The sequence below is a fragment of the Globicephala melas genome, chromosome 11 (assembly GCF_963455315.2).
Source record: "Globicephala melas chromosome 11, mGloMel1.2, whole genome shotgun sequence".
NCBI lineage: Eukaryota > Metazoa > Chordata > Mammalia > Artiodactyla > Delphinidae > Globicephala > Globicephala melas.
In genome coordinates this window covers 5834124-5849748 of record NC_083324.2, presented here as the reverse complement: position 1 = coordinate 5849748, position 15625 = coordinate 5834124, and the positions used below count along the sequence as shown (strand labels likewise).

General features: G+C 40.2%; 1 protein-coding gene across 11 annotated transcripts in view; it reads left to right on the top strand.

The window, feature by feature from the left end:
- Window positions 1-15625, top strand: part of ATG7 (autophagy related 7) — a 328672-nt gene that overhangs the window by 200897 nt on the left and 112150 nt on the right. For all 11 annotated transcript variants that reach the window (XM_070046586.1, XM_070046585.1, XM_070046584.1 and 8 more), the window contains one exon: window positions 4724-4846. In XM_070046586.1, coding sequence (XP_069902687.1) covers window positions 4724-4846 — 123 coding nt within the window. The remainder of the gene's footprint in view (window positions 1-4723; window positions 4847-15625) is intronic.

Genomic DNA, 15625 nt, shown 5'->3' with positions numbered 1-15625 from the left:
TTAAGATGTGTGTAGAGGAAAAAAAACTCCTCCTACGTTTTATAAGCTGCTTGTACTTGTAACACAGATTAACTTTCCTGCACATAAAGGGAATACTGGAAAACTCTTGCATGATTAAATATGCCCCTAAGGGATTAAATTTTTCCACATATTTTTCAAGCCAGAGCTATTAATAATGCTTCACCCTTAAACTTGCTGTACATCCTGATTATGGGGGAGGCCTTCACTCATTCTGCCCTTGCTGCTAGTTTTTTCACTGTCCAGGTTTGTAGCACTACACAGTTAGGTGTGGAAACGTAGGCTTGAAATCTGAGAATAAGTAAGGTCTGACAAAGTGCCATCTCTGGAGTTACTCCAAATTTTTTTTTCAAAGTTTTTGCCCGTTTTTCACTCCCATGTCTTCTTTTTTTTTTCTTTTAACCTTAATGGAAACCTAGCACAAAGTAGCTGTTTAATTAGTTTAGTAGTTCACCCAGGAATAAGTGATCACTGGATGGACCTAGAGATTACCATACTAAGTGAATTAAGACAGAAAGAGAAAGACAGATACCATATGATATCACTTTTGTGGGATCTAAAAAAAAAATACAAATGAACTTACTTACAAAATGGAAATAGACCCACAGGCAGAGAAAACTAACATATAGTTACCAAGGGGGAAAAGAGAGGAGGGATAAATTAGGAGTTTGACATCAACATATACATACTACTGTATATAAAATAGATAACCAACACGGACCAACTCTATAGCACAGGGAATTATACTCAGTATTCTGTAATAACCTGTATGGGGAAAGAATCTAAAAAGAATATATAGGGCTTCCCTGGTGGCCAGTGGTTGAGAGTCCGCCTGCCGATGCAGGGGACGTGGGTTCGTGCCCCGCTCCGGGATGATCCCACATGCCGCGGAGCGGCTGGGCCCGTGAGCCATGGCCGCTGAGCCTGCGCGTCCAGAGCCTGTGCTCCGCAACGGGAGAGGCCACAACAGTGAGAGGCCCACCAAAAAAAAAAAAAAAAAAGCTAAAAGAATATATATATATATATATATATATATATATATATATCTATCTCTGAATCACTTTGCTGAATACCTGAAACTAACACAACATCATAAATGAACTATATGTCAATTAAAAAATAAATTGAAAAAATAAAAACAGCAATATTAATATCATGCCTCTTAAAAAAAAAAGTGAGTTCACTAAACACACAGCATTTAGCATTTCAAAAAAGATCACTTACTTTCTATGCACATTTTTCCTGAGATAACATTCTGGTTTGTAAGGACTCCCATAATTACTGAGGCATTCAATTATTAAGTGCCTTTTTATCCAGGCATTGGATTGTCAAATTAATTTACTGTGGCTAATCAGCCAAAGACTGTACTTCGTTAATGCCTTGGGGCAACAGCCATCCCCTGCCTCTCCAGCTCTCCACATTCCGTCTCTCTGTCCCTACAGCCTGCAGGTCTTTCCTCACCAGCCTCAGGTCCCTTCATCGCTGCTCACTAGCCCCTCAAATTCTTTGGCCCTTTCTGGCCAGTCCTCAAGCTTATTAGATGGGTCCTTAACTACCTTTCTCCCCAAACTTATATTTTCTGTCCTGAGCAGGGGCTTTAGATTGCTTAGCACTCTTCATGCGCTGCTGATTAGCTGCCCTTCTCACACTCCCCACCCAGCTGCCCCAGACTGTCATCACCCCCCTCAAGCTCCATGTCCCACCCCATCCCCTTTTCTGGCAGCAGATGACCTTGCTGCCTGCTGTTCAGACCATAGAGTTCCTCGGCCCCCAGTTCCCTTCTCTCCTAACTTAACATTTCAACTGCTTTGCTGGTCCCTACCTACACACTTCTGTGCCCGGGGCAGAGCCACCCCTCTAGCTCCAACTTCTTCATTAGGACTTTAGAGTTCTTCCTCTTCTTCTGAGAACTTTCTCCAGCACTGAAGAAAAAAATAAAAACTAAGTTGAGATTTTAATATTATTTGACGAAGTAATATGTGCACATGGTTTTAAAAATTCATGTAGTGTAGAAGAATGTACAGAGGCAACTACTTGATGTCAGGGGTGTGTGTGTGGGTGTGTGTATTCTTCCAGAGATACTATATGCAAAAACAAGCCTATGCGTATGTGCATTTCCCTTTCTTCCTCTCTCCTTCTCCACCTTTATTTTAAAAATATTAATACTAGACCCATGGTCTGGACACTGCTTTTTAATATATCTCTGTCTTGGAAATCAGTTTATGTTAGTACTATAGAACCACCTCCTCCTTTTTTTTTTTAATCTTTATTGGATTATAATTACTTCACAATACTGTGTTTCTGTTGCACAGAAGGTGAATCAGCCATATGCATACATGTATCCCCGTATCTCCTCCCTCTTGCATCTCCCTCCCACCCTCCCTATCCCACCTCTCTAGGTCATCACAAAGCACCTAGCTGATCTGCGTGTGCTATGCTGCTGCTTCCCGCTAGCTAACTATTTTACATTCGGTAGTGTATATATGTCAATGCTGCTCTCACTTCGCCCCAGCTTCCTGCTCCCCCCACTGTGTCCTCAAGTCCATTCTGTACGTCTACGTCTTTATTCCTGCCCTGCCACTAGGTTCATCAGTACAATTTTTTTTTTTTTTTAGATTCCATATATATGTGTTAGCACTACAATGAGGTATCACCTCACACCAGTCAGAATGGCCATCATCAAAAAATCTAGAAACAGTAAATGCTGGAAAGGGTGTGGAGAAAAGGGAACCCTCCTACACTGTTGGTGGGAATGTAAATTGATACAACCACTATGGAGAACAGTATGGAGGTTCCTTAAAAAACTAAAAATAGAACTGCCTCATTCTTGTAATGGATCCTGATTATGTCCTTGATTGTAAATATACCACAATTTAGTTAATTAGTCCCCTTTAAAAGGGTAGTTATTCTTAATCTTTTGTTGCTGCAAACGGTGTTGCAGTGAGTGTCCTTACACATCAGTCTTTGTGCCCATGTAGGCAGGGTAAAAGCAGGAATGGTGTGGGCATGCTGCTTAAGAGTCAACATTCTCATCATCAGGTTTCCTTTAAAATGTCTACTATGTAAACTAAAAGATAATTGAATATTGAAGAATATTGGAAAAAAGGGAATCACAATTCCCCAACCCTCAACAACAACAAAAAGTCTTTGAAAAGTCTTTGAAGTGGAATTGCTGGATTGAAGGGCTTATACATTTTTATTTCTGAATGGAGAAATAAATTTTCTAATTCTTTTTTCTATATCGTGTGTCATTGCTTCTCCAACCTTTCTGTTCATGTGTTGATTTCTTAGATTTATCTTCAATGTCTGCTGTCTTTTTGAAACTTTCATCTCTTTATTTATTGAGTTTTGAGAGAATTTCCAAGGCATAATGGTTCAGTGTTTGCTTTTTGCAGTTCACAGTTCTTATGATTGTTGAATTCCTAAACGTGATAGTCATTTTTTGTGTGTGTGTGTGGTTTGCTTTTAGGTAGTCATATGTTCTTACATTGTTCTCAGAAGACTAGTGGTCTCCTATCTTTTGATCTTTTTGTTGAAGGACAACATGTATATGAAAACATCCTTGATAGTTTTTCACAAAGTATACCTTTGTAACCAGAACCCAGATAAAAGAACAAATATTACCAACATCTCAGGACCTCTCCTGTGCCCAATTCCAATTACAGTCCTTCAGTGGATAACCGCTCTCCTGACTTTTACACCACAGGTTCATTTAAAAAAAAAAACTTCATGTAATTGTAATCCTGTAGCACATTATGTTTGTGAGAATTATGTATATTGTTGCGTGTAGTTGTCTGTTTATTTCTGTGTGATATTCCATTGTATGAATAAACCACAGTTTGTTAATTCATTCTACTGTTGATGGACACTTGTGTAGTTTCTAGTTTGAGGCTATCATGAATAGTGCTTCTATGGATACTTTTGTTCAGGTCTTTTGATGCACATATGTACATATTTTTTGTTGGATGTATATATCTAGGAGTAGAATTTCATGATCACAGGGCATATACATGTTAAACCTCTAAAGCAGTTATCTCATTTTGCCTTCTGATGAGAATACTGGTTGTTCCACCTCCTTGTCAGTACTTGGTATTTTCTGTCTTTTTCATTTTAGCCATTCTGGTAGGTATGAATTAGTAGTTCATTGTGGTTTTAGTTGTCATTTTCCTGATAACTTGTAATGTTGAGCAACTTTTCATATGTTTATTGACTATTTGGGCAACTTCTTTTGTGATATGCCTGGTGAAATTCATTTTTACATTAAAAAAAATTTTTTTAATACATTTTACTAGCAGGTAGGCCACATTTCCCACCCTCTTGTCCCCACCATTTCCCTTTATCCTTAAAAAATTTTTTTCTTGGCTCTTCTCTTGACTATTATTTTTCTCCTAAAAAGTGAACTTTAGAATCAGCAACCTCAACTCTTCTAGAAGTTTCAGTGAATTTGCATGTAACTTACTTTGTTGGAGAAATACCATCATCTAAATTGGAAGATGATGTTGTCATTCTTTCTAAGAAAGAGAAAATAGTAAATCCTAAGCCCTCACAGTTGTTTGCCTACCATATTGATTTTTCCCATATTTAATTTTTAATTCTAGTTTTAATTCCATTTTTGACAAGTGATTATTAGAAGTGAAACTCTCTTAATATGCATTTAAAGCCTACAGCCCCCTTAAATACATCTATATGTATAAATATCTTACAGGTTCTTGATCAGTATGAACGAGAAGGATTTAATTTCCTGGTGAAGGTGTTTAATTCTTCACATTCCTTCTTAGAGGATTTGACTGGTCTTACGTTGCTGCATCAGGAGACCCAGGCTGCTGAGGTAAGACTAAAACAAGCATTTTGTTCAGAAGGCTGATGTGTTTCAAACCTGTTTGATAATTGGATTTATGGAAAAGGAAGGAATTAGTTCATTACAGTTTTTCCTTAGGACAAAATCGCTAAATAAGTCTGCTACTTATCAGAAAATGAACCTTCTGCAGTTGCTGGATGACGCAGTGTGCAGGTATTGTGTGGTAGGTTCCAAATGCACAAAATTGCTGATAAAGGAAGTACAGGTTATTGATTTCCAAGCACCTCTGGTCCTTACTGAAGAACAGCATGCCTGTGGCCCTTGGAGGGTTGGCTGTGATGTCCATACATCAAAATGCAAGTCAGGGAAGACATTGGACTCTGGCCATGTCTTTTATTTCACAGCTGAACCCATCTTTGTAGGCCACTGAACCTCACCACGAAATGGCTTCCTCAGTTACAACCTAAGAGAGTTTTGTTTTGCTTGTCATTTAGAATATTTTGCAAATCGTAATTTCCTGGGTTGCTACCAGTGTGCGTGCGTGTGTGTGTGTGTGTGTGTGTGTGTGTGTGTGTGTGTGTGTTTTAAGACTGGGATTACAAACTAGATTATCATTTTGCTTTTCCAAATGCTCACTGTACTTAGAAAAGGGTATGCTGTGTATGTGTGGCACCGCTGGGTCACTTGGCCAAACAGACAGTTCCTCAAAATGGATGAATGAGATTAAATGAGATTAAACCAACATCTGCCCCCGCCATTCCCTACCCACCTCCAACCCCCACCCCACCCCACCCCCACCCAGTAGCCTAGGTAAAGAAGCTCTTAGGAAAAATGCGGCCTGTCATAGCGTTTCCGCAAGCTGCATAAGGAAAACCTGGAGTGCCTGTATCCTATGGGAGTGGAATACTTGCAAAGTTACCATCAGTCCCATAGTAACTGATGTTGAGAGTAAGATAGTTCCTCTGTTGAGTAACAGATGTTGAGTAACATAGTTGATTGATTTCTGTCTGGGGTTTTGTATGCTCAACATTGGGGGAAGCCCCAGTGGTCAGTGAGTGATGGTCAAGCCCAATACTGCAGTAGCTGGTGGTGAAAAGGCTGGTGTTTGGAAGACTGGAACTAGCCCTGAGTATAGGAAAACGATGTAGAAATAGCAGAAGGAAATCTTGTGAAGGTTTCAGCAGCCACTCCAGAAAATCATGGTAATGCTCTTCTAGTGCTAGACTTAGAGCTGAAACTGATTCTTCTTTGACTTGATTTGGTGTCCTCTGAGCATTCAGCAGATGCAATCTTCCACTTATGACCAATAGTTAGACCCACATAGGGTATCTTAGCTTCATTTTCAGGAGATGAATGGCATCTCTACAGGACTTTAAGAGATGTTGAGATGTTTCTCAGAGCTGTGATTGGCTTCCCAGACATGGTTCAGAGTATTATGTTGATCATGGCTGCCATTTTTTCTTTTGAGCAGCACTGATGGCAAGGGAAAAATAACTTACGGGTCTTTTCAACCACGCAGTCAGTTGACTAGTTGGCTGGGGGAATTTTTCCACCCAGCTAGAAATAATTCACATACTTCTCTTTAACTGCCTGGAAGAATTGCAACTTGAAATTGATCCCATGTTTCACTCTTTAAAAACAGAGCAGATGCTCGGATAATGGGCCGATTCCTTCATTAAACCTGGCTTGTTTTGCGTTTTGGTTGGTCAAACATTCATAATCTTTTCAAAGGCCCAGAAGGAGAAGGGGAAGTTTGAGAGCAATAGCAGCTAGGTGGTAGGGCGGAAGGGGGTATGATTTCATCCACAAGTCTTATCTTTCTTCTTGAAGTTTTCCTCTATTAAATTACATTTATAGTTTTGGAATCATAAGTTACACATCAAATTTTAGATTAGAGGTGGTAAACTGGTTGGCCTATGAGCCAGATATGGCTTACAGGTGTGTTTTGTTTGGCCTACCCTATGTGTTAAATTCTGAATAAAGCCAACATTTAAAAATAATGAGTTTTACCTAAAAATATGAACATTCCCATTTCCAGCTTCTTTGAAAAATCAGATCTGGCAACCCCAGGCCTTCATTCCTTAATAGTGATGTTAGCTGGAGCCAAGAAGAAAATTTTATAGATAAATAATGCACTTGATACAAATTTTTAAAGGCATAAAAATATTCTGTGTGGAAAGGAAACCTTCCTTCTGCACCTGTCCCTTAACACCCAGTTCTCTTCCTGGAGACACACACTGCTGTTAGTTTCTTGCCCAAAGGTATTCTTTAGGTGAGGATGCTCTGTTTAGAAGATGTTCTTCACAGTATGGAGGTTCCTTAAAAAACTAAAAATAGAACTACCATACAACCCAACAATCCCACTACTGGGCATATACCCTGAGAAAACCATAATTCAGAAAGAGTCATGTACCACAGTGTTCACTGCAGCTCTATTTACAATAGCCAGGACACGGTAGCAACCTAAGTGTCCATCGACAGATGAATGGATAAAGAAGATGTGGCACATATATACAATGGAATATTACTCAGCCATAAAAAGAAATGAAATTGAGTTATTTGTAGTGAGGTGGATGGACCTAGAGTCTGTCATACAGAGTGAGGTAAGTCAGAAAGAGAAAAAGAAATACCGTATGCTAACACATATATAAGGAATTAGAAAAATAAAAAAAGGTTATGAAGAACCTAGGGGCAGGACCGGAATAAAGACGCAGACCTAATAGAGAATGGACTTGAGGACACGGGGAGGGGGAAGGGTAAGCTGGGACAAAGTGAGGAGTGGCATGGACATCTATACACTACCAAACGTAAAATAGATAGCTAGTGGGAAGTGGCCGCATAGCACAGAGAGGTCAGCTTGTGACCACCTAGAGGGGTGGGATAGGGCGGGTGGGAGGGAGATGCAAGAGGGAGGAGATATGGGGATATATGTATACGTATAGCTGATTCACTTTGTTATACAGCAGAAACTAACACATCATTGTGAAGCAATTATACTCCAATAAAGATGTTAAAAAAAAAAAAAAAGAGGTTCTTCAGTTGATGACCCTTATTGGTATTGGAATTTGCAACTCCTGTCTTAGGAAAGGATTATTCTTTTTCTTAAAAAGCTCTAAATAGGACTGTGTTTTAAAAAGATAATTCTCACCAGCAGACCTCAGAGCAACAAAAATCATTGTCTTGCCTATATTTTTTTACTTTACTGTGAAAAATGTGTGTGTAAATAAATAAGTATTAATATAAAAAAATATACACATATACACTGTGTAAAGCTAGTGTTTTGATTTGTGTACTTGATTCCCAGTGCATTTACAGATGTTCAGTAATAAAAATACAAACTTCTGTGTCCCATATAGAAAGGTCCCAACTTACTTATTTTAGCAGTGCAATCAGGAATGCCCAATTAATTTTCATCTTGGGCTGTTTTCACCCATCAGCACTGGAATATCAAAAGATATGTGACAGTATCATGTGATACATTGTTTACAAAATATGTATTTGTACAAATACTAGCTTAAAAAAACCTTTACTGAACATCTTTTGAAAACTTGGTAGCAAGGCACTATGCTAGTGACTGAATACAGAAGTTAATGAAATGAGTTCACAGTCTAGTGTGCAAAGCAGAGACGTAAATAGTGAACTCTAGTATCATCAGAAATGTTGTAGTCATTTATATATTAGGTGCTGAGGGAGCAGAGGAAGTTACTCCCTGGGGGAGCAGGGATGTCAAGGAGAACTTCCCAGGGACCAAATATTCCATTTAGTTTTAAAGGATGAGTAGGCGCTCTCTAAAAATAAGAGTTGGATTTGGGCAGGGAAAGTGTACGGAAGGAGTCGGACAGGAAGGGAGGGCCAGGGCATCCTAGGGATAAAGGACCCAGAGGCCAGGAGTCTTCGGTGAGTCACTCAGATTGTGAGCATTTAGTTGGAGTTACCTGAAATCAGATAATATACTTTTTAGTAACAGTTTTATTGACCTATAACTCACATACCATGAAATTTACCCTTTAAGAGTATATAATCTGGTGGTTTTTAGTGCATTCACAGAGTTGTTAGGCTGCTGTTATTCCTAAGTTTAGTACCTTCTCATGCCCACGAAAAGGAGCTCCGTACCCATTGAGCCGTCACTCCTTGTTCCCACCTGCTCCTTGCAGTCCTGATAACTGCTCATCTCCCTGCTGTCTCGCGGGATTTGCCTATTCTGGACATGTCACATAAATGAAACCAAACAATGCATGGCCTTTGTGTCTGATGTCTGTAACTTAGCATGATGTTTTCTAGGTTCATCCATATTGTAGCAAGGTAATTCTTCTCAATTTAAAGAAGAAAAATGTTTTGATGCTATTAAACTTTCTCCTATCCCTTAATACCTGTGGTCTGTCTCCCTAAATATATCCCCTTTATGAAGGATGAATACAAAGCTGATCCCGCTAGAGACTACAAATCCCTTTATTTTCATAGAAAGGGGCACAGAGAGAATGGATTGAGAGAGATATTCAAGACAGAATCATCCAGATTTAGTGAGATTGACCAGTGCAACCCAGTTTTTTGCACCCATCTCCCTTCCATCATCAAGTATACAAAAATGATTGCCATTATTTTAGTCCAGGTTACTAGTTTAATGATAGTGCTGTTGAGATTAACAAACAAACTGCCAGGTTGGTTTCTGTTGGAGGAGGGGTCGAGGAGCAAGGTGCAGAGTGGGGACTGGCAGTGGGGTGGAGGGGGCGCCAGACTCACAAAGGTAACTTTGTCTGGGGGTATGATATTTTGAGGTAGTGGAATAAATGAGTGAAAATGACTAGATGGTATTAGAGATAGGATGGAGATAGAGTTTGGAGAAAAAGAACAGAACTGGTAGATTGATTTCGCAGATAAAATTATTCTGTTTCATTTAGCACAATGAGGCGAAGCTGTAGAGCTAGGATGCAAGAAAACTTAGAAATGTGTGTGGTATGTTAATTTTATTTCAAGCTGTAGATTAAAAAATTTTAAATACCCACGTCAGAAATGTTTTTGGTAATGCTAACATTTCATAAGGAAAGGGTATTGGACAGAGATTCGTGTTCTTTGTAGCCCGTCTAGCTGCCAAATTGTAGGTGCATCTGCCCATGAGGTATTAAAAGGCCCCACTCAGCTTTTCACGCTCTTAAAATGTTGCTGGCTGAGTACGGAATTTTGCATGGAGTTCTGACCTTTCCTTTCAAGACCCTTACTGAGAATGGGTTTGGATATTTGGAGATTGACCCCAGGTCCATATGGCTCCTAGATGGCTGTTTATCCCAGTTGGAACCAACGGGAATGGCCTTAAAGTTGATGAAACACAAGATATCCAAGTCACAAAGCTGTTGAAGTGCTCACCAAATACTGTTTAAATTGCTGAATTTGTTGAAGAAAGGCTTAGTCTAAACCAAACATGTGAATGACTTAGCCATCTTTTCATAAAATGTGCTGTGACTTATCTTCTTAGGGTTATTTTTCATCAAGTATCAGTTCACATGTACTGATTTAGTTCCAGCTGTGAGTTCAACATAGTGCTGTGGGAAACGCCAAATAATTTTCAAATTCTATCTAACTAGAGAGAAAACACTGATTATAAGAGTTAATGAAACAAGCTATATTGGTATATCCTTGAGATACTCAAATTCCAAAATTCCATGACCCAACTTTCCTGAAATATTTCATTCTCATTCTTGAAAGTTTGCAAGTTTCATGATTCCAAGATTAATTTTAGGCTATGTTTTCTCCCCTTGACTGATGCTGTATCATACAGTTATGTTTTTAGGATTGCAGTTACAGCATTCTTTCAAAAGAATTGCATTTTTGCTAAGCAGAAGTTGCTTTCTGCATAATTGGGGATTAATGAATGATCATTTATAAAGTAAGTTTAGCACACCAGCTATAACATAGGATGTAAGGTCATAAACAGACTAGAAATGAACAGGGCTGGGCCGATGGGTTGATTTTTTAATTAAAACTCAGATTTTGACTCATCCACTACAGAATTCAGAATTCTAGAAGATAAAATGCCCATTTCTCTCCTAGCAGGAAAGTCATATGAAAAACATTATAGTCATGTGATATGACTTCATTGGCATGACAATTTACTGTTTAGCAAAGTAAATAGCACAATTAACAAGTGTTTCTGCTGGGACTTTTGCACTTACACTGAGTTTTTGGCCTCTCCCCCTTACAGCTGGTTTTGATTTGGTTCCTGTGGAATATTTTTGCTTTGTTTTGTTTTGTATTTAACAACAGTCAGATATTTATGTACAGCTTCATCAAGAGCCTCCGATGACAAATATGCCTTTGGAGGCCAGTAGAAGCTGTGGGAAACCCCCGTGTCAGCACTTAAACCTGTTGCCAATGGAGAGAAATCACTCTGGGGACTGACCTAGCCTGCTCGTGAATACACTTCTCTTTTCCCAAGCCTTCTGCTAGCCCACTTCCAACCTGCACTGGCCCATCCTGAGACTGTATCCTGCCTTGATTTTTCCTTATGGAGCAATCCCTCAAGACACAGCTTTGGCTTTCTTTCCTTAAGTGAGGGGGGAAAGGCAGAAACAGCAGGCAGAAAGCCATTTAATTCTTACATTGGAAACTAGAGCCTGGTTTTTGAAATAAGGCTTGGCAGTATCCCTTCAGAGCTCACTTTATAAAATGAGTCACTTCTATTTGCTGTCAGAGCTATCTACATGGATTTGACATGTTTAGATAAGTTGGTATTAGGGAAAGATCCAGTTGGAGGAGGGACAGTGAAGCCTGGGCAGAGTTCCGCACCCTTTAGAAGAGGAGTCTTGGATGGTACAGCCCACTTGGAGGTGTGTGGGAGAGAGAGGGGAAGAGCCATAAATGCTGAGTTCAAATAGCTAATATTAAGAAATAGAACATGGAAACTGCATCCTTCTTAAATTTTAGTCCCTATTCTGCTAGTGTTCTCATGAGTATTTGAGTCATGAGAACATTTTGTGCATCAGTTTACCAAATTAAAATAAGGAGATTGAAGCAAATGTGAAATCCTTTTTAGCTCTAGTAATTCAGTGATTTTGATTCAGTATACCTGGTATGACCAAGAAGTAAAGAGATGGGCTTCCGTGGTGGCGCAGTGGTTGAGAGTCCGCCTGCCGATGCAGGGGACACGGGTTTGTGCCCCGGTCTGGGAAGATCCCACATGCCGCGGAGCGGCTGGGCCCGTGAGCCATGGCTGCTGAGCCTGCACGTCCGGAGCCTGTGCTCCGCAACGGGAGAGGCCACAACAGTGAGAGGCCTGCGTACCCCAAAAAAAAAAAAAAAAAAAAAAGGAGAAGTAAAGAGATGGCCAATTTTTATATCAAAATGTTTTCAAATGCATCAGAATGATTCCTTTTTATACGTTATACAAATATTCTCTGGTATCTTTCATATCTGGCTGCCATTGCTTAGAAACAGTTCTGGTTGCATTCTTTTGAGACTTAGATATACCTGTACTTTGAACCTTTTAATCACTTCTCATACTTGGTACTGGTTGGTTTCTGTAGCAGTATGTACATCCAAAATGGTGCAATCTGGCCAAATAACTTATTCTCCAGACTTCGGTACCGAGGACTTTTGGCTTCTTCATAAACTCAAGTCTCCCCTCACTTTAATTAAATATGTTTATAAAACATGCCACTCACTACCTTTTCATACAGCTTCCAAAGACAGACTCCAAAATCCTATAGTTTTAAGTAATAGCAGCATCCTTAGAATGTTAAATGTATAATATGTGAGGAGCTTGTTTAAAAATCGGCCATATTATACTATAACATACATAGAGTGTATGAGTGCCTGAACCCAGGCTTGGTCAGAAGGCCTGAGTTCATAGCCCAGCTCCAACAAATGGCCAGGACTGTCTGTTCACCCTTATGGGTTGTGCAGGGCAGAACCACGTGCAGTGGCCCTGTGTGAGACCTTGGGTCATTTGCTTCATTGAGCTTCACGTTCCTTATTTGTAGACTGCGATCAGTAATTTCTGCTCCTCACAGTTACTGTGAGCATTAAATAAGAAAGTACCTAACAAAAAAGACAGATTAATTGGGCTCCATCAAAATTTAAAACTTTGTGCTTCAAAGGATGCTATCAAAGAAGTGAAAAGACAGCCTACAGAATTAGAGAAAAAAGTTTTTTGCAATTCATTTATCTGATGAGGAACCGGTATCCAGAATATATAGGCAACTCTTACAACTCAATAATAAAAAGACATCTAGCTCAATTTAAAAATGGGCAATGGATTTAAATAGCCGTTTCTTGGGACTTCCCTGGTGGCGCAGTGGTTAAGAATCTGCCTGCCCGTGCAGGGGACACGGGTTTGAGCCCTGGTCCGGGAAGATCCCACATGCTGCGGAGCAACTAAGCCCGTGCGCCACAACTACTGAGCCTGTGCTCTAGAGCCATGAGCCACAACTCTTGAGCCCACGTGCCACAACTATTGAAGCCTACATGCCTAGAGCCCCTGCTCCGCAGCAAGAGAAGCCACCGCAATGAGAAGCCCATGCACCACGACGAAGGTAGCCCGTTTGCTGCAATTAGAGGAAGCCTGTGCGCAGCAACAAAGACCCAATGCAGCCAAAATAAATAAATAAATGTATATTATTTTTAAAAATAAATAGCCGTTTCTTCAAAGATATACAGATGTCCAGTAAGTCCATGAAAAGATGCTCAGCACCATTAGCCATCAGAGAAAGGCAGATCAAAACCACTGTGAGACACCACTACACACCCACTAAGACGGCTATAATCAAAAGGATGACAGTAATAAGTGTTGGCGAGATGTGGAGAAATTGGAACCCTCACACACTGTTAGTAGAAATGTAAAACAGTGCAGTCACTTTGGAAAACAGTCTGGCAGTTCCTCACAGAGTTAAATAGAGTTACCATATGGTTGTGCTCTTCCACTTCTAGGTATATAAGCAAGAGAAATGAAAACATATGTTCGCACAGAAACTTGTATGCAAATGTTTATAACAGCATTATTTATCATAATAGCTAAAAGGTAGAAACAACCCACAGGCCCATCAGCTGGTAAATGGATCAATAAAATGTGGATATTACTTTTGGAATCATAATGGGATGTTATTTGGTAATAAAAAGGAAAGACAGCTACAACGCGGATGAAGGTTGAAATTATGCTAAGTGAAGGAAGCCAGTCACAAAAGGCCACATATTATAGTATTTCATTTATATGAAACGTCCAGAATTTAAAAATCCGCAGAGTCAGAGAGCAGATTAGTGGTTGCCGAAGAGTGGGCGTGGGGACTTGGGGGGAAAATGAGGAGTGACCACTTATGGGTAAGGGTTTCTTTCTGAGGTGATGAAGTGTTCTAGTCTTGGATTGTGATAACGGTTGCATACTGTGAATGCACTAAAACCAATGAATTATACACTTTAATGGGTGAATTGCATGGTAATGTGAATTACTTCTCCATAAAGATGTTTTAAAAAGAAAAGAAAACAAGCGCATAGCCCCACGGCACATAGCTGGGGCTCTCTGTGCTTCTGCCTCCTCTCGTCTCTCTGTCCAGCTCCTGGTGGTAGTGGTGATTTTCTGCTGGTGACAGTGTGCTCGCTGTTTGTAGAAATGAACTTGGTGTAGATGCAACAGTGATTTCTCATGTTCTTATTGCGTCTTAGTTTTCAAAGCCTTAGTCTCTGTGCACCTCATTTAACCCTTTCCTGCAACACGGGTAGCCAGTAAATACTTTATTGGGGGTGGGATGCTAAAGGGGCCCACTGGCCAAGTGCCTCCCTTGTGGGCTTTCTGGGAGAAGATAGTCAAAATGTCAGCCCCTAATGGAAGGGTGAGAGGAAGAGGAGAGTGCTCTGTTGTTGTACGTTGAAGCAGGTGTTTGACAGATCCACATCCCAACCTGGCTCTGCATTTTTTTAACTTCCCTCTTTATCACAGGATTTTATTTTTTCCCAAGAGTTTTTATTTTGAAAATTCTCAAACATACAGAAAAGTTTAAAGAAAAGTAAAATGAATACCGCAATAACTTCCTCTTGGATTCCTCTGTTAGCGTCTTGCCACACCTAGTTTATCTCTTGCGCTCTCTTTCCACACACACACTACATACATATTCACACAATGTCTCTTTTCCTGAACCATTTGAAAGCAAGTTCCATATACAGTGACACCTCCCCACTAAGTTATTTTGTTGTTGTTGTTTGTTTGTTTGCTTTTTTCGGTACGCGGGCCTCACTGTTGTGGCCTCTCCCGTTGCAGAGCACAGCCTCCGGACATGCAGGCTCAGCGGCCATGGCCCACGGGCCCAGCCGCTCCGCGGCATATGGGATCTTCCCGGACCGGGGCACGAACCCGTGTCCCCTGCATCGGCAGGCGGACTCTCAACCACTGCACCACCAGGGAAGCCCCCTGCTAGGTTTTTATCATGAATCTGCTAGTCATACAGACACTCTTCTGTGTAAGTAGAATACTGTTATCGTCACAGAACAGTGAACGATAATTCCATAACACCACCTAAAATCCATCACATATTCAGAATTTCCCAATAGTCCACAGGATTTTTTTTTTTTTTTTTTTTTTAGTCCACAGGATTTTAAAGCCACCCTTTAAGCCACTGTTTGCTTTCTCCTTAAGTTTGTAACTTTATACATAAACAGTTTCTAAAGAATAATTAAGCATCAGTCACTTGGTATATAAACTTGAGCACATCTGTTAAGCTCTCTTGGCACCCTCATCCCTACATGAGGAGACACAGTTCTTTTGTTAGGCAGGTGCCCCAGCCATCCTGCTGCCCCAGGCAGGCCTCTTCCAGGTGAGGTTATCTTCGG